This window comes from Muntiacus reevesi, chromosome 4 (assembly GCF_963930625.1).
Source record: "Muntiacus reevesi chromosome 4, mMunRee1.1, whole genome shotgun sequence".
In the NCBI taxonomy this organism is placed as follows: Eukaryota; Metazoa; Chordata; class Mammalia; order Artiodactyla; family Cervidae; genus Muntiacus; species Muntiacus reevesi.
The window spans coordinates 120,453,647-120,474,362 of NC_089252.1; the positions used below are offsets into that span (position 1 = coordinate 120,453,647).

The window sequence follows — 20,716 nt, forward strand, 5'->3', positions numbered from 1 at the left end:
ATCATTTAAAATATGGTTGAATAAAGAAAGATTTTTTTGATTAGTATTTAACTGCTCTTTTCCATAAGGTAACCTACAAAAAGATGTTTGGCTCCAATTATCAGGGTGGAAATTGCTTATGCAAATCAATGTAAGGCAATGAGGTGTGGATAAGATGTAAATATCATTATTATTAGTTGTGCTCATAAAATTCTGATAGCCTGAAGGTAATGATAGCACGAAGCTATAGGGGTTATCAGTAGCAACAACATACTCAATAACCTGTGTTCCACAAGAAGCTACATGTTAACATGTGTGTACAGGATTTTTATTTGAAAACTGAAAGCTTATGTCTGTGAGATGGTGGTTTGCTCCCTTGCATGTAAGTTTTTAGATAAAGGAAAGTCAGAAAGGAATGGAAAGTCAGAAAATAACAGAGGAAAAGAGACAGTGTGTCAAAGTTAATTTCCTTTCTGAAGAGATAGTATTGTGTTTTTAATCAGTTGGTAGCTGAATCATGCTTCATCTAAAACTGAATGACCATAGGCAGGTTCTATTCACATTTCTCCCTGTTTCACTAAATCACTGTGCAGTTTTAGGTATGCTATAGGTAGAAAGGTTAATTAACTCTTCATGATAATTTTTTGTCATCACTCAATACCGTATGATAATAATACTGTCATTGATCATGTTTAGTCATTGGATTTGATCTAATTAGCATCTAACTTATTAAAGACCAACTGCAAAGCTAAACTCACCGAGTATGCTATAGAGAAAAAAATATTAATTTTAAGGAAAGATTCTATGAATTTGAGAGTCAAGAATACTATCTCTAATAAAAGCCAAGTACTTCAAAAACATAAATAGCAAAAACTATTCATATTTCTTAATCAGAGAAAACAGCTTCTATTCATCAGTTTTAGTTAATTTGCTTATATACAGCTACTGACTGAACTCTTATCATTTTGCCTTTGAAATAAATGTTGTTAGTTGACTACTGTGACTAGACAGCATTAACTAAAAAGCCTTCATTGGTAGTGGCTTATATCTCTACTTGTTTATCCCACAAGCATTTACCCAGATTAATGGGAAGGTCTTAGAAATTTATTCTTACTGGTTTCTTTCACCTGTTAGTCAAGAGCTCAAGATATATTCATTTTGTGAAAGTGTTAGTCACTCAGTCATGTCCAACTCTTTGCAGCCCCTTGGACTGTAGCCCATCAGGCTCCTCCGTCCATGGAATTCTCCAGGCAAGAATACTGGAGTGGGTTGCCATTCACTTCTCCAGCAGATCTTCCCAACCCAAGTATCGAACCTGGGTCTCCTGCTTTGCAGGCAGATTCTTTACCATCTGAGCCACCAGGGAAGCCCTATATTCATTTTAACTAATAGGGTTCATACTGTAAAATGATGTTTTTGATAATTTTATTTAAAATATATTTGTGAAATGATTTGACATATTTGACTGATGTGTAAATATGTAAATATGCACATACTGGGATATGTATACCTATCTACAAACACTCTCTCCTTGTAAACATTAGCATTTGGTTATATTACTAGTTCAGACGTACAACAAACTTGCCTTAGAGGCATTTTCCTCTAACCTAATTAGCTCTTGCATCAGCAGTTTTCTTTTGTTTCCTTTTTTATTTTTTCTCTTATATTATGTTCTATTTTCAGAATGTTCATGTAATAGCCTAGAACTATATATTTGGCAATATTGAAAGCTTTGATGCTAAAAAACACCCTTCCATGTTGGGAAGATTTTTTTTAACTCCTGTTTCATAATTGCTAGATAATTCTAGTACATAGTTTAGTACTAGTAATATGGCATAGATGTACATAATAATTTTAGTTTTTTTCCTAGTTGACAAGCATTTACATTACTTTCCAATACTGGTAAAATAAATAACTGAAATAATTTTTAAATTATAGATTTACCCATTGCATTTTGATTTTCTTTTAATCTACATTTCTGGAAACACTAATTTTTTCCTCTAAGATATTAAGTCAATACATAATTTAGAAAGAAAGTTTGAAAGTTCTATTTTTATAATACACCAAGCAAACAGCATCGTGTCTCATTTTCAAAACACATTTCTCACCGATTTAATCCGTAAAAATTTGCTATTTCAATGTATGTGTTTTTATCACAAATGAGATTGAAAACTTTTCGTGCATCCTCTTGCCTTTCACTGTTATCACTTACTTTTATATGACATATTTATCCATGTGTCTGTTTAAAAAATTAAAGTTTTCCTTTTCTAAACTTAAAACTATTCACAAACAGTTATAGAAATAATGAACTGTAATATATTTATACTAATTCTGTTTCCTCTCTGATATCTAAATATCAAAATTAAATTGTGAAAAGCTGTATGTTATAAATAAGTGGCTTAAGAATGCTGGAAAGATCTATCCTAAGTTATGTGTTTGCAATCTATCTTAAAAAGGTTCAAGTATATTCAAAATTCCATGTTGCTCTGCCTCTGTATTTCTGTCTATGGAAGAGAAGGCCCTGTGTTAGTATATCACACAAAGAAATGGGGATATCCGTGTGTCATCCTGCATCTTATTTCCTTTTGCAACCAGTCTCTTGTATTCACTTTTTCACTTCTGCTCAAAGTCTCTCTCTACGATGATGTTACAGATCATTTTTCCCCCCTTCAGAGCAATAACTCATTTTAGTGTCAAAAACTTTCCTTAATGCTTTGTGCTAGTAAACCAAACTATGATTTCTCTTCCTGAATCTCTCTATATCCACGTAGTTCACCTATCAGATATGTTCAGTCACTCATTTATTCCACACATACTGCATGGCCACACAATGTCAGATACCATAATATGTACCAAGTATTTAAATATTCAGCGTAGGCTACATACAACAGATATGCCCCCTGATCTCATGAATCATATTTTTGGACAAGATTGATACTAAAAAGAAAATAGGCAAATACATACATATTTCCTAAATGTGATAAATGCGAGGCAGGAAAAAGAAAATAGGATGTTGTGAGAGAACATATAAGATGGGTGGGTCAGGCAACTTTAGATTGGGTGTTTAGAAAATCCTTCTTGAGAAGAAGGCATGTGTCCTGAGTTCTGAAGGATGAGAAAGGGGGTTGGGGGAGATTGTTCTGGGAAGATGGAAGGGCTTGCACAAAGGGCTGAAGGAAGGAACTCTGTGTTCAAGGAAAAGAAAGGAGCTAGTGTAGATGAGCAGAGTTAGTCAGGACAAGAGATAGGCAATGCCACAGTGCACGGTGCTTAAGAAGGCTGGGTTTTATTCTGAGTGCAGTAGGAGGTGATTCACCAATTTTAAAACTGGGATTCAACCTGGTTCTATTTATACTTAAAATAATTATCTGGCTAATTATAGTAATACATTGGGACTGGGGCAATCAGCATACCAGTAGGGGAATTAGGTAGTAAAATTAGGAAGATGGTTTAATATTTGGGTGAGAGATGATAAAGGCTTAAAGATTCACTAGATATATGGAGACATAGATGGATTCAGTGTTTTTGGAAGGTGGGATGAAATAGACCTAGGGATAGATTGGCTGAAGAGTATGGCATGAGAGGAGGAACAGGCACGTGAGAATGATTCTGGAGTTTCTGGTTTGGAAGCCTGAAACTTAGTCCAGAAGGGCTATACTGTTGGAGGTGGAAGGAAGAGAAGGTGCTAGTAAAAGAGGCTGTGTCAGGTCAAGTGTCAACTGCTCAGTCGAGTCTTGTCCGACTCTTTGCGACCCCATGGACTGTAGCCCCTTGCTAGGATCCTCTGTCCAAGGGACTTTTCAGGCAACTGGAGTGGGTTGCCATGCCTTCTCCAGGGGATCTTCCTGACCCAGGGATTGAACCCAGGTCTCCTGCATTGCAGGCAGATTCTTTACCATCTGAGTCACCAGTAGGATGACTAAAGAGGCAGGCAGAGTGCCAATGGTACGCTGTCACTCATGTCAAGAAAAAAGGCATATTTCAAGAATAAGAAAGTGACCAAGGAGGTTAAATGCTGCTGAGAGGTGAAATAAAACAAAGACTAAAAAGTGTTCTTTTTGGCAGTTTGCATATTTAATGACTTTAGTGGACTGTGTTAAAGGGTGGAGGGGAAATGTCTAAGAAGAGACAGTGTATCTAGGATAAAATTTTTAAAATTTGCCAAAGAAGGAGATCAGAAAAACAGAGGAGGTAGTTAGAGGGCTAAGGAAAGTTTTTTTTTTGTTTTAAAAATGGGAGACAGGTGTGCTACTTTTAGGCTGGTAGAGAAGGGGTCAGGACAGAAGAAGTTGGTAGCACTGCAGAAGAAAGAGATAACAGGGGCTTTGGTTCTTGAGACAGTAAAAAGGCAGGTCTTCTATAAGAGAGACCCTTCCAGGAAATTTGGAGATTTGGAAATCAGAAAATAAGGGAGTTAATTTTCTGATGAATTCTATTTGTTTATTTGTGTCACACCGTGAGGCTTGTGGAATTTTAGTTTCATAATCAGGGGTCAAGCCGAGGCTCACAGCAGTGAAAGCGCGTCCTAACTCTGGACCACCAAGGAATCCCAAAATCTGTGTTTTAGCCTTCTGTGAGGCAAGGTCACTAGCTGAAAGCGAGGTAGTGCTGCGTGGTAGAGAGGTCTGAAGACAGACCTGGGATGAGTCACCTGCCTGCTAGTCCTGAGTGCCTATTTGAGTTTGGTGATTATGAATTTATAATAATACTCAACTGCTCAAATTGCCTCATTTTTCTCCTGTCATGTTAAGCTGTACTTGTGCAAGTCTGAAGAAGCAAATACTTGAGTTTGTCCAGGATTGGGGTTGTTGCCAGGTAGTCTAATTGCAAAACAGAGCTGCAAGGGAGATGAGGCTGTTTGCTGGAAACTGATTCAGATACAACTATCATAGAAGCTGAATAACCAGGGAAACAAAAGCAGGGAGGACCTGATAGATAACTATCTGTCTAGGTAACAATGTTAGCAGTATTATTTATATAATATAATATATCGTTTATATTAGTAAGTATATGTGATTTTACCATTTAATAAAAGACACCCCCATGCTTCTGAGCCTATGGGAAATTTGATCTGTCCTTAGGGAATTGCCCTTATGTCACTCCCGCTAATAGGAGGATGTCCTAGGGAACTTCGACTGTCCAGAGCATCTGGTGAATACCTGTGTTCTCACCCGGGCCGGCAAACAGTGGTGGAAGTTTCGGGGAAGAGTTGAGACAGTCACTGCCTGCGTGTTTGGTGTGCGTCTTGTTGAAGCCTTGCCTTCCTGGTGCCCTGCGGGATACTGTCTGTCGCTTTGCTGCTCACTTAGGTCTGGCTGTTCTGTGCTGAGGGGCTACTAGTGATTGCCCTGCCCTCTCATCAGTGGTCCCTCACCTCAGAACTCCTCTGTGGAAAGCAGAGTCCAGGGTCTCTTTCTTTCTTCAGACTTGGGTAAGGGAGGTTTCTAAGCTTTTCTCACATATAAAGAAACTTTGATCTCAATTTCTTTCTTGCAGTTTGACTTTTTTAAAACTAAAAGTAATATTCCTCCGAGCACTTTCCCCTTACAGGTTAGTGCATTTAATTTCCCTACCTTGGTCCATTTTGACTTCTCTTGGAGAAAATGTTGAAGAAGATGTTGACTCCGGACTATTTTTTCCCGTGAGCTTGATCTTAAAATAACTAAAGTTTCTCAGCTTCTTCAGGTGGCAGACTTTTTTTCCCCCTAAGTGCTTTACTTGTTTTATGTCATTTTCTATGCACACTGTTCTCAAGTAAGTACTATATTATCTACTTTTTTCAGTTGAAAAAATTAAGGCTTAGAGAAATTAGATATCTTATCCAAGATCACATGGCTGTTAAAGATTAGCTTGAATCCTTAGTTTTCCTGAATATGCACATCATAATCTCTTTCTCAGTCGAGTTTCATTTTCTTCTCAGTGACTCACCAGCTCTGAGTAAGAAAACTCCATGTGCATGGCTTATAGTCAGTGGGCATCTGGGTTTACAAAAGACAGTGTATTTTTATCAGCCAGGATATGTTTTATCTATTTTGTGAGCTTGCTGTGGTCAAAACACTTTACCCGGGCCTTTGGAGAAAGCAATTCACAAACTTCAGTTTTACCAATAGATTCACTTTATGTGTCAGTAATACTTCAAGCTAGCAGTAGAAGTGAGAGGTGGGGATACCTGAGTACCCAGAGTACCCCTATAGACTTACATTCACACCACTTTGCTGACAGGTGTAAGACCCTGACAGGTTGTTCTGGAAAGGGAGTACAAATTCAACAGCGGCAATATTGCCTCTCTGGTGATGTTCCTGCATGTTGGGGCATTGATGGTATGGCCTAAAATTGCTAAATAAGAGATATGTGAAAATAGAACTGAATTGAGAACATGCCACTGTCTATAATTTAAGACAAACAAACAAAACATCTTTCATGGGCTAGCAGGTTGCTTTGATGTAAAATTTTCTGGCATATCCACAACTTTAAGAAAGAATACTGATTTTACAAAATTTGTACTCATTAGGTGGGATAAGGGATTTTTAAAAGTGTAAAATACCTTTTGGGTCCTACAGAAATATCTGAGTACTTCTATAACTAAGCAACTTCTGAAAGTTAGTTTAGTTAAGCACACATTTAAAAAATCAAAGTGGCCTGCAAACAATGACATAACTGACTTTTCAACTATTATTGCTCTAGCTATTCAAACAGCATTCCTTCTGAAATTCCACTTCTTTTTCGTTGTATCTTGTGGTCAGAAACTGCCGTACCTCAAAATGTTGGGTAATGGTTTCCATCTTTATGGAGTTTCTTCTTGGAAACTGTTGTGATTTAATAATAAACATTTAATGATTATTTATACCTTTCTATCCTGTTCTTATTTAATAGAATTAAAATACAAGCATCCTGTTATTTTCCATCATGCCTTTTCAATACTTTGCTACCCACTTTTACTTAATTTCATAATGTCCAGCCAGTCTTCGTGTATTAACCCAACTATTATTTTGAGCTGCAGCCTAGCTTTCTTGTGTTTCAGTAGGTCACCTTTCACTGTTTTAGTCTCTTACTTCTGTTTCTCAAGGTCAGGGAATGTAGAAACATCCTCTGAAATGCATGGCCAGGCTTCAAATGTTGGTTTTTTAAAAAAATTAACTTGTTTTTTAATTGAAGCATAATTGCTTTACAGAATTTTGCTGTTTTCTGTCAAATCTCAGCATGAATCAGTCGTAGGTATACATATATACCCTCCCTTCTGAGCCTCCCTCCCGTCTCCCTCCTCATCCCACCTCTCTAGGTTGGTACAGAGCCCCTGTTTGAGTTTCCTGAGCCTCACAGCAAATTCACGTAGGCTCTCTATTTTACATATGGTGATGTAAGTTTCCATGTTACTCTTCCCACACATCTCACCCTCTCCTCTCCTCTCCCCATGTCCATAAGTCTTTTCTCCGTGTCTGTTTCTCCATCGCGTCCCTGCAAATAATTTCTTCAGTACCATTTTTCTAGATTATGTATATATGCATTAGAATATGATGTTTATCTTTCTCTTTCTGATTTACTTCACTCTGTGTAATAGTTCTAGGTTCATCCACCTCATTAGAACTGACTCAAAGGTGTTCCTTTTTTTGGCTGACTAATATTCCATTGTGTATATGTACCACAATTCTTTATCCATTCATCTGTTGATGGACATCTAGGTTGCTTCCATGTTCTAGCTATTGTAAAGAGTGCTGCAATGAACAATGGGATACAAGTGTCTTTTTCAATTTTGGTTTCCTCAGGGTATATGCCTATGAGTGGGATTGCTGGGTCACATGGTGGTTTTATTCTTAATTTTTTAAGGGATCTCCATACTGTTTTCCATAGTGGCTGTATCAATTTATATTCCCACCAACAGTGCAAGAGCGTTCCCTTTTCTCCACACCCTCTCCAGCATTTATTGTTTGTAGACTTTTCAATGATGGACATTCTGACTGGTGTGAGGTGATATCTCATTGTAGTTTTGATTTGCACTTCTCTAATAATGAGTGATGTTGAGCATCTTTTCACATGTTTGTTAGCCATCTGTATGTCTTCTTTGGAGAAATGTCTGTTTAGGTATTTTCCCCACTTTTTGATTGGGTTGTTTGTTCTTCTGGTGTTGAGTTGTATGAACTGCTTATATATTTTGGAAATTAACCCTTTGTCAGTTGTTGCATTTGCTATTATTTTCTCCCATTCTGAGGGCTGTCTTTTCACCTTGCTTATAGTTTCCTTTGCTGTGCAAAAGCTTTTAAGTTTAATCAGGTCCCACTTGTTTACTTTTGCTTTTATTTCCCTTACTGTAGGAGGTGGGTCATAGAGGATCTTGCTTTGATTTATGTCATTGAGTGTTCAGAGAAAGCCTTTGACAAAATTCAGCACCAATTTATGATTAAAACTCTTCAAAAAATGGGCATAGAAGGAACCTACCTCAACATAGTAAAGGCCGTATATGATAAGTCTATAGCAAACATTATTCTCAATGGTGAAAAACTGAACGCATTCCGCCTAAGATCAGGAACAAGACAAGGGTGTTCACTTTCACCAGTATTATTCAAAATACTTCTGGAAGTCCTAGCTATAGCAGAGGAGAAAAAAAAATGAAAGGAATCCATATTGGAAAAGAAGAAGTAAAGCTGTCACTGTTTGCAGATGACAGTTTTGATCCCTGGGTCAGGAAGATCCCCTGAAGAAGGAAATGGCAGCCCACTCCAGTATTCTTATCTGGAGAATTCCATGGACAGTATAGTTCATGGGGTTGCAAAGAGCTGGACATGACTGAGTGACTAACACTTCAGTCTAGTCGTTGGACTCACTGGGAAGGCTGGAGAATCAGGCTTACAAAACAGATAATCGTAACTAAGAAAGCATCACAGGGGATTCCCAAGTGGCCCTAGTGTTAAAGCACCCAACGCAAGAGACAGGAGAGATACGGGGTCAGTCCCTCGGCTGTGAAGATTCCCCTGGAGGAGGGCATGGCAACCCACTCCAGGATTCTTGCCTGGAGGATCTCCGTGGACAGAGGAGCCCAGCAGGCTACAGTCCATGGGGTCACAAAGAGTTGGGCGTGACTGAAGCAGCTCAGCACACACGCACACAGGGAAGACTCGGAAATGAAGACATGTAGCCAAGGCCATGCAGTAAGGCTGGTGGTCCAGTTGCTACCATTAGCATTGCTGTTCCGGGACCCTCAGTGTCACCATCACAGGCGGCGTGATTTCAGCGCTTCCCGCTCCTTTGCTTTGATCCCGGGGATGCAGTGTCCCCTTGTGTCCATGCTTTAGCTGCCAGGGGGAGTGGGGAGGGAGAGAGTTTCATCCCTTCCATCTCTAAGGGAGAGAGCCCTCACTTTCCTGTAAGATTCCATGGTGAGTTATTACCCTATGTAAAAGTGGTATTTTAAATGCTGAAAAGACAAAAGAATGACAAATGCCTACTACAGATATTTTGAGCTATAATTATTCTTACTAGAAAGGGACAATATTTCAAACCCTTGCTTTAAACTTCCCGACACATAGTCAGAAAAACCAATGCCCAATTTACCTGGCATTTCCCAGATGGTTCTTACAAATAGGTGGGATCCTGCCTTCCAATGTCAATGAGGCACCTACTTGCATCCCTTGTCTCACTGGAGGAAACACTGTTGGTGGCCTGCCCATAAGCTAGTCTCCTTTTCTTTCTTATCAACCAGATTTGATTTTGTCTGGGCTGTCATCCATGTCTATATAATCATTTACTTCCCAGGACAGGGTCCTGAACTGTGCAATTTCCCCCAAATGTTTCACTAATTGATTTTGGCTACAGCACATAATACAATTCTGTTAAATGGGAAACGGGGAGTTTGATGTAGGATTTGAGGGAGAGTTTTCCTGATTTTTTAAAAAACATTTATTTGTTTTTGTTTATTTATTTATTTGGGTGCATTGGGCCTTGGTTGCAACATGTGGGATCTAGTTCCCTGATCAGGAATTGAACCTCCGGCCCCTTGCATTCAGAGCTTGTAATCTTAGCCACTGTTCCACCAGGGAAGTCTGGAGAGTTTTCCTAATTTTTAAAGAGAGATCCCTAGGAAGAGAGTCATTATTTTCCTCTGTGCAGTGTTCCATCTGAATATGATGACTGGGATTGCTTCAGCCATCTAGCCCCAAACCTGAAGATGAAGCCACAACTTAGGTAAATGTGGAGCCAAAAGAATTCCATTGGAAAAGAGCTGCAGCACTATCTTATCTTCTTACAGTAAGAAAAAATAAATCTTGTTACTAAAAAAAAAAAGTCATTCCAGGGTGGATTTTTTGTTACTTTCAGCTAAACATCTTTGAATTTTGTCAAACTCTCCCTCCATGTCATAAGGAATAGACCATATATATGTTTGATCCTCTGTTTCAGCATGCTGAAGGGCCTATTAATAGGAGAGTAAGTATTCCATAATTATTTGCATGTAAATCTTAAAAGATAATAATACTTTACTTTTCAGCACACTTTTTACTTTTCCCCTTGTCTTTATTAGTCCCACTGGCTTTTATACATAACATGTTATGAACTGTGTTACTTGTTAGCAAAGAAAGTAAAACAAAAAATGATCTCATACCCAATATAGTGTACACTCTTAATGACATCACAGCCAACTGTATATATCAATGCAAGCTATATATCTGACATATAAGCACTGAAATAATAAAATCCTCTATAAGTGTTTAAAGGTGGTGTTTGGGGGGAATGTTTTAGGTGTAAGAAATCTCTCTCTCTGCATTGTCGGCTGTCAGCAGAAAGGCGTATTGCATAAGGAAAGTCAGAAATCTCACAAATATATTGAGCATCTACTGATATGAGATTGGACACATAGGTGCTGGCTGAATAGTGGTGAATGGTAATCATGGGATCCTCACTGTCATGGAGTTAACAGACTAAGTGGGCAGCCAGACTAACTAACAAGCAGTTATGATGCAGTGTGATAATTGCTCCTATATGTTGTAACATGAGAATATAAGGGGTACTTAACTCAGAATTAGGAAGAGAGTGGGAATGCACAAGAAAGGATTCCAGAGGAAACAAAAGTAAGTTTGAGTCCTGGAGATTGAATTGAATTCAAATGGGCAAAGGGAAAAAGAGTATGTAGAGGACTGCATGTGTAGGGAACTAGACAAGGGAGAAAGGTGTCAGTAGGCACCTGCTTCAAGGAAGCTGAAAATGACTAGGTTGAGGCAGGGAGGCAACAAAGTAATGGGTGGGATTGGAGCGGTCCAGAGACACCAGACCATGAGAGACACCTTAAAGTTACACTGAAGTGTGTTTGAGTGATATTCTGAATATAGCAGGGATTCATGTATATATTTGATGAAAAGTGTTTATGCATGGCTGAGTGATACTGATTAGATTTAGAGGGACAAAGCAGAAATACTAGCAGTAGTCGGTATATTTGGACAAAATACTGTAGAGTGGTTGTCAAACAGGCAAAGGGGAGGAGGAGTGTTGGGAGAATGTTTATCATTACCTGAATGTGGTGGAAAGGGGAAGAGAGGCATCTTGTTTGACTTCTGGTTGCAGTGGATGGAAGAGTTATTCCTCGGGAGGTGCTCCCCAAAGGGACTGATACAGGGAGGATGATGAGTTCAGCTTTGAACATAACTGTTAGTCACCCATGTGTCATCCCATAGATCTTGGATTTGGGTCAGCAGTTGTGTGGACAGGTATAGGACTTGGACATGGGCTGGAGTCTCAGTTCTAGTGTTTTGATTTATTGAGTGATGATACTAACACCTAGCTCATAAATGTTGTCATGGGGTTTAATGAGAAAATATAAAGCAACTTATACAGCTAAAAGGGAGACAAATATTATTGTTCTCATGTACTATGTTCTTTATTACTGTTAATGATGCTCTTGTTTTTGTTACTCTGTTTTCACACCTGTAGCCAGAAATGATTAAAAAGATTATAGCAGCTACTGTCTATTGAATAGACATTACTGTATTAGGCACTCTTCACTTTTAAAGATTGTATCCGTATTAAATCATTTAATCCTCAGAAAACCTCTATGTAGCAGTTACTTTTATTATCCTTATTTTTATGGGTATGAAGATAGTCACAAAGAACTTAAGTGACTTGCCAAAGATCATTTAACTAGGGAACGTTGGAGGATGGATTTGAACAAAGACAGTCAGACTTCCATCCCTGCACTTTATGTATCAGACTATACTTGTGCTTAACATGCTTTTAACTTTTAATCAGTTTATACTGTTAGTTATATTCCTTTAGAATATGATGGTCATCTTTGTTTTATTCTTTTCAAAAGCTCTACTGTTCCTGAAATACTTTGTATTGAGAACATACAATTCTCTTTATAGAGCTAATATGAAATCATTTTACTGCTTTGTATTATAATGTCAAATTGATTGACTTTCATACACATAAATGTAAATAAAAGTTTTCATTTCTGGTTCATAACTCCAGCCATCTCCATATTCATTGACTTGTAGTTTTGAAAGGAGCTTGAAGTCTTCTTGTTCAAGCTCATATCAGATGTTTCATTCATCTTGTCAAGTGGCTGTTGTACCAAGACTTGTCCACTTTCAGGCACAGAAAGCTTCCTCCACAAATTATCTCAGTATTTGCAGTTGTTCTCAGTAAACCTTTTCCACCACTGTTGCCCCAGCTCCTAGTAGGCCGCCTGACACATGCAGAGTGTACCATACATTTTGTGGAATGAACAAAGAAATAAATGATTGACCATCAAAAAAGACACACTGTTCTTTAAGTTTTTCTGTAATTCTACAAAGACAAAGCAAAATTTCAATTCAAAATATGACTATATTTGTGCAAGAGGAAGCCTAAAATAACTGAGGAAAGCATTTGGGTTTTATTGTAGAGAAAAGAGATGACATACATAGGATTCTAGAAACACCCCAAAACTGAATGGGTCTGCTGGCAGTCCAAGAAGGCATGAGATCGGCCCTGAATATTGAGGCAGGCAAGTGGGAACGCCTTCCTAAGCTTGGATAATTGCCATTTCAGCTTGCTTGAAATGTAAATTTGAACTTTATTCTAAACTGAGGAGTGAACCAAGAGCTCCAGTTGATGATCAGCATTGGGCCCGGGACAAGTCCTCTCATGAACCATTGGATTGTTATAGTCTGCCCGTGAAGAGAAGCCTGTAGTTATCTATTGGACCTTTCAAGGTCTCTGTAGTATTTCTTTGCTCTCTCTTTTGGATTATTCTAGCAGCATTCTCCATAAGCAGAACCCAGTGATAAATAGTTCTACTTTTAATGCTTTTTCATTGGTGTTAGTATTAGTTACTCAGTTGTGTCCAACTCTTTGCAACCCTATGAACTGTAGCCCTCTAGGCTTCTCTGTCTATAAGATTTTCCATGCAAGAATATTGGAATGGATTGCCATTCCCTTCTCCAGAGGATCTTCCCAACCCAGGGATTGAACCCCGGTCTTCTGCATTGCAGGCATTTTCTTTACTGTTTCAGCTAAAAGGAAAATATAATTTAAATTTATGTTTCAAAGTTCTTGTTTTTCCCCAGTTTATTCATTTAAATGCTAAACAAGTATAAAAAATAATTCTGAAAACTAAATCTGAAATGACTGATTTAAATCATGGTCCCTGGGATCTAAATGGAAATGCTTCATATGGCAGGTTCAAAGACAAAATTAGGATTCAGATTGGTCATTCACTTGTAATTTTTCAGTTAAGTTATTCCTAACACTTGATGGTGACGATGAATTTGTGATTGCTGAGTGTTGGGCATTGCATCTCCAGGAGTGTGATTAAGCAGGGGTTGCATTTGCTGTGCTGTGAGTTGCCAAGAAAGCTGAATTTGTCACAGGTGCTACAATTTGTATTTCAGAAAATTTTCTTCCCCAACTTTAATTATCCCTAAAGTATTCCACTCTACATAAAGTACTGAAAGGAGTCAGCATTTTTTTTTTCAGTTTTAGTACTATGATGTAAATTAGAATTTTGCCTACTACCTACGTGCTCTAGAGATCATGAAATTTCAGATGAATGAAGTGATACTGTTTTATAATATAAAACAGTGTTCTATATTGATCTTTCCACTTTGGATTCAGAAAAAAATAATGTCAAGAAGTCACAAATAACATATTCACAGTGACATGCTTCTTAGAAAGGAACAGACATGAAACAGAAGTATGTACAGTTAACTTCTAATGATTGAAAATGGAAAATGTGGATCCCTAAGCTTTAAAATATTATATAAACTGAGCAGGGCGCCCTGGAATGGGTTCGCCCCGAGAGAGGGGTCCGTGCCTTGGAAAAAAAAAAAAAAAGAAAAAAAAAATTATATAAACTGAGGAATGATTTTTTTTTATTGAATATTAATGTGTTTCAAGCTCATGAAAATAAGCATGTATCATTTTGTACAAGGCCGCCTGTCCTTTGCAGAGCCCAGGTAACTGGACAGGTCATGGAGACAGTCATCACCTTTTTGGCAAAACCATCCCTCTTCACATTTGTACATAGACGTCAGGTTTTTGGTTTTTTTCTCTTTTCCCATAAAGCAAAATATGTTTTCAACACTTCAGCATGAAGTCCTGATGAGAAAGTTTCCCCTAAATATTTCATTGCATAAGTAGTTTCTTCAAAATTGCCTGAGCTTAACTTGCTAAATTTGAGGAATATCTTTGACCCTGGAAATCCATAAGAAGTGATGACAGATATGAAAATAAATTTTAAGAGATTAGTACTGTTTGATGATTTAATTAAAAATATGCTATAGTTCAATCACTTTGGAATATTTTAAAATGAGATTCTTTTCTTTTCTTGGCATGTCTTTATGTTTGTGTTAATATAGTTCCAACAAATGGAAATAATTAATCGAACTGAGAAACAAATGTGTTTACTGGAAATTGCTTAGCCTTTGAATTTTAATTACAATTTTATATTCTTTGTAGGATTACTTAACTATTCATAAGTATGGCAATGCAGCCAGGAATGATCTCTGGAATACACTATCAGAGGTAAAGTACAGGAGGCTTGAAAACTGAAACCTCTTCTTGAATATTTGAATTGAGTTTATAAAACATTCATAACTTTTATTGACACTGACGGTTTGTTTTCACTTTTTATATTTCCCCTTTCTTGATATGCTTTCTTGTTTTATATTTGATGTATTATAAGGATGATGAGGTTTAAAAATTAATTCAGCTACATATTGTAAAGATACTTTGCCTAGTTTCAAATATGATAATACTTCTGAAATATAATTTTAATATGGTGTCAGATATTCATGTTTGAGTGAAATATTGATGGTAGAGAATTTTTTCTCTATAAGTGAATAAAAGCATTTAATACTAGACACACTGGATATGCTTAATGATGCTTCAAGTACTTGCTTTAACAATAAAATATGTTTTATCCTCCATTAGGTTAAAAATGTTAATGTTGATAAAGCTTTCATTTCTATTATATATACATGAAGCTTAGGCTAAGACAAGAAGATTAATTTTACTAACACATTATATTAGTTTCACTGATTTGAAGTGTTTTCATCCTGAAATAAGTCATAAAGGTAAACATGAAAATGATTTAATGTTAATTATGTTTATAATTCATGTTTATAAAATTAATTTATACAATTTTGATTATAAAGGCTTTAAAAAGGAGTGGAAAATACGTAAATATACAAGAAGTAATGGATCAGTGGACTCTCCAGATGGGTTATCCCGTTATCACCATCTTGGGAAATACAACAACTGAAAATAGAATAATAATTACCCAGCAGCATTTTATTTATGATATCAGTGCTAAAACCAAAGCATATGAACCTCAAAATAACAGGTACAATTCTTTTTCTACATGAAAAAAAAATACTCTTTTTGGCACTTTTGTTTTTGCACTTTAACATTTTAAAAAGAATTGATAACAGAATTATGAAATGTATGTGAAATATAGTTTTCATTTCTTTATTTGCATATGATGTTTTCATTTTGAGCCCTTTTTATACTTCCATTTCCAGATATTTTAACTATCAATGTGACAGCATACCAAAGTTATTTCATTTAAGAGGACAGAATTTAAATTATTACGGTCATTTTAAAAAATGTTCAGTCACTAAGTTGTGTCCAACTCTGTGAGCCTAAGGACTGCAGCACACCAGGCTCACTGTCCTTCACTATCTCCCGGAGTCGGCTCAAACTCATATCCATTGAGTAGGTGATGCTATCTGACCATTTCAGCCTCTGTTACCCCCCCTTCTCCTTTTGCCTTCAGTCTTTCCCAGGATGAGGGAAAAATAAGATGTGTGATTTTTTACTTTTCCCTATAAATGTTTATCGAGTTAAATTTAAGAAAGTTAAAATATTTTGAAGTGAATTGAATAGTATTGAGAAAACAAATTTATAAAACAGCCAATAGAAACTAACAATCCAGAAAGACCCGTTAGAACCAACAGAAATGTAAAACCAAGATAAATAATGTTTGAACCAAAGGAACTCAAACTAGATCCATTTAGTCTAGGTATCAAAGTCACATAGTATCAAAATATGTTCCTTTCCTTAACTTTTAGTGTTTAAAAACCACTAAATGCAACATACATAGAATTTGATTTGTTGTTATTTTAACTTTCATTTGAAATTCTTATTTCATTACTGAAAATTCAGCATATAGTGTTTCTTTTCTGTTTCATGTTTTCCCACTGTTTTGCCTTTTATTAAAGCTGAGCCAAGGAAAGATAGTATAACTTAAATCATTGCATTTTATTTTTTCTAAAGTATCTTGATAAGAAGTTGAGAATCAGGGACAGGGAGGGATGGAAGTTAATAAGTTAAATGAGGTGTGGACTGTAGACTGGTCACTCTGTCTCCCATTTGGAATATTAAGAATTCTGATTTGATCATGCACCAATATCTAGGTTATGCAAAGCATGAATTAACTTTCTTTGTTATGTCTAAGAGGAATGGAAATCATCGTAAGTAGGGTAACTCCGAGACAGAGCCCACACGTAGAAGTGACTGAGAAAGTCATGCATGTTTTCTGATGGCTAAATTGGGAAGCCACTTAAGAAAGTGTTGTAAATTTCCTGGTTAGTAGATACACTGTCCTTCAATAATCTGCCCTTGCAATCCAACTGTTTGGATCTGTGGAATACAAGGTACTATCCTGCCACATTGTCAGGGTCTGATCCTGTCAACACTTCTTTACCCAGGCTGAATCACTCACAGTTGCCAAACAGTGCTTCCAGTCAACCACTGTCTGGCCCCAGGTGCAACCTGCTTAGGCCTCACCCTAGGTCTGCCAGGAAGTACATAAAAAGTACTTGACTGTGGCAAAATCAGAGAGATTCAGGCCATGCCTTTGAAAATGATCAAGCTGACACAAGCATCACTGATGCAGAAAAACATAAAGGACATGCCGACAATAGAACAAATTTTGAACAAAAATATTCTGTCATCTTATAACATGTTCCAGATGTATCAGCCATGAGTCTGATTCTCTAAAGTAAGACTTTCTTCCAGGATGTATAGGTATATATAGCATCTACAGAGTTTTGCTTTCACTGAAGTTATAAAATCACATGGATGTTTTGAATGCTGAGAACTTGGCATAGAAAACATTGAGTGAGATAATGCATGGTATCCCATCAGCCTCAACTTTTATTTTCTATTTTGAAGTAATAGAGTTTTAAGTTGAAATTTTAGTATTCACTTTTGTATAATTGATCATTTAATTCACTATAATGTTGTGGTCAATTCTATCTGCTCTTTGTAAACTTCCTAGATCTTTATTGTATAATGCAAATAGTTAGTGCAGTAAAACATAGAGCTCATTTATGCTAGAAACCCCATTGAGGATATTTTCTAGGACAGCATAATCAATTCTTTGTCTTCAATTTTGTAGAGGACACGAGATACTATAGCATGCCTAGAACATTTTAAATGTATGCAGTCATTAAAAGGCAGAGACATTACTTTGCCAGCAAAGGTCAACATAGTCAAAGATATGGTTTTCCAGTAGTGATGTATGGATCTGAGAGCTGGACCATAAAGAAGGCTGAGCGCTGAAAGATTGATGCTTTCAACTATAGTATTGGAAAAGACTCTTGATAGTCCCTTGGACTGCAAGGAGATCAAACCAGTCCATCCTAAAGGAAATCAGTCCTGAATACTCATTGTAAGGACTGATGCTGAAGCTGAAGCTCCAATACTTTGGCAACTGATGCGAAGAGCTGACTCATTAGAAAAGCCCTGATGCTGGGAAAGACCGAAGGCAAGAGCAGAAGGGGAAGACAGAGGATGAGATGGTTGGATGGTGTCACCACTTCAATGGATATGAGTTTGAGCAAGCTCCGGGAGATGGTGATGGACAGGGAGGCCTGGTGTGCTGCAGTCCATGGGGTCGCAAAGAGCCGGACACGACTGAGCAACTGAACAACAATAGTCATTTTATTTTTCATATGAGGTAGCTATGTTACAGCAGAGAAAGGAAAGATTTTTATATAATAATTACATAAAGTTAGTTGATATGTGAAAGTAACATATTTGCTAGCATTTTGATATTTGGACAGTTGTAACTTTGTGTAGCTTTCTTTTATAAATTAATATAAAGATTGAGTAATGTCTCATATATATGGAGCTTCTTAGAGTCCTGTGCTACAGGGAACTATATTTATCTCCTTTTGTTTTGGGTCTAATGACAGCAGTCTCTGAACCACTTTTCATGACATCTGCTTGAATGCTTCACTAATACTGGTACAATTAAAAAAAATTTTTTTTTCGCTCAAGCTAAAATAAGCAACTATTCTTTTCTTAACATAATCATTAGAATAAACATTGCTTTATTATAAAAATGTGACCTACGTGAAGAGAGGTATCTGGAGAGTCTATTGAAATGTATTATTTTTGTTCCTTTTCTTCTTAAAATGATATGACAAAACATTCAAATTTAAGGGGCAGGTGTACAAACTACTTTCACACATTCTTTTTTCTAGTTTCTTTTAAAATATAACTCACTGCAGTCTTGGATTTTTTAATTTCTTTTCTTTTTTTTTTACAGCACACGGCGTAGAGCTTTTCGCCCACGATATAGAGGGTCCCTAGCCTTTTAAGTTGTAATCACAAAGGAACATAATTATCATTCTTTGATCTTAAAATGAAATTGGTGGAAAGTTCAAATATGTGTTGCTTGGAAAGTTACAAAAAGTAACTTGTAGGGTTGCCATTTCCTTCTCCAGGGGATCTTGCAGACCCAGGGATCAAACGGAGGTCTCCCGCCTTGCAGGAAGATGCTTTAACCTCTGAGCCACCAGGGAAGCCCCATAGTGTTTATAGTATAGCAAAATGTGCTTGGTGATTTGTAATTTTTATTTTGTTTTTGTGACAATGTATAGATTTTGTTTATGTGTCTATCAATACATGTACATACATGCATATATATACACACTCACACACAGACACATAGGCATATAGAATAGAGGCCAAAAATATTAAGAAAAGTATAGAGGCTATTTTAAAAGTTTTACAAAATGCCCTGATGGTTTTGTCCTGATACCTTTTTGAAAATTTTTTACATCTGAATATTGCTATGCAGTGCAGTGTTGTCATTTAGGAAAGTTTCTTGTGTGTGGAATTGTCTGTAAACAACATGCAGGTATTGATAGTAATCTCTTTTTCTGCACTTTCGAGACTTTTGTGAAAGCTCAGATATCAAAACCTCAATTTTTATTGTTATATATAATTTCATTACTTAGAAGAATGAAGTTTAAATAAGTGTAAAATTAGAAGTATAATTACATTAGGAGCAAATAATTTTCATAAATATTTTTTGATCATGCTACAAAAAGATACATTTATCCTTGAAAAATTTTAAACATCTTCAATATATCTTTTGCCCTTTAACTGATACTTATTTGACATAAAAATTTAGTTGCCCCAACTCAATACAGAAGACATATACTAAAAAAAATCTATTTCATAAAGTTAATCTCTGTCTATTATAGACTGATATGGTTCCTTTTATTTTACTTCAATTCAATCCCATTCAATCCATTTCAGCAACAATTTATGGAATACCTTTCATTTCCAGGCTTTTGAAAGATCTTAGATACACAAAAGTAAGTTCATAGCTTGAGAATCAGATGCAGAGTTAGGTATTGTTGTCTCTTAATTAATAATTTTAATTAATCAAAATGATTTCATACTTTTAGAGAACAGCTATATCTAATGATTTACATCATTATTTTTAGAGAACAGCTGTATCTGTCTATATCTAGGTTTCTACCTCAGTTCTCTGTATATCTTCCTCACAGTAAATCCATTTTAAAATATTTCTGCATATTTTTAGTTTCATGAGTTTGAGGATATTTGTTAAAGAGTGTACATGGGTTGTGTTCACCAATGTGTATTCTAAATGCAATACTATTTTGCTGGTTGTTTATTTCCTGACCTGTCTGGAGTCCATTATAGTATAACATCATGTCTTCCCTTAGTGGGGACACAGAAATGTTTCTCTGAACAAGTATAGCATATACTTTTAAAATTTAGAATCTTAAACATATAACTTTCATTGGAGATAATAGTCAGTATCAAACTAGGAATTTCTCCCAGTATTCTGTTTGGTGTTTTGTGCTATTACTAAATTCTGTTTATTGTGAGTAGGAAACATGAAATGATAAGCTAATAATTAAATTCAGCATGACAGATTTGGAGATGTCCTCCCCTATTAAAAGGCATATGCGTTCTATTTTTACGTGTATAGCTCCAGACATGTTCCCTG

At 36.5% G+C, this 20,716-nt stretch overlaps 1 protein-coding gene across 1 annotated transcript in view; it reads left to right on the forward strand.

The window, feature by feature from the left end:
* The window catches only part of TRHDE (thyrotropin releasing hormone degrading enzyme), a 418,175-nt gene that overhangs the window by 303,638 nt on the left and 93,821 nt on the right, over nt 1–20,716 (forward strand). The window contains exons 8-9 of the mRNA XM_065934092.1: nt 14,899–14,964; nt 15,597–15,784. Coding sequence (XP_065790164.1) covers nt 14,899–14,964; nt 15,597–15,784 — 254 coding nt within the window. The remainder of the gene's footprint in view (nt 1–14,898; nt 14,965–15,596; nt 15,785–20,716) is intronic.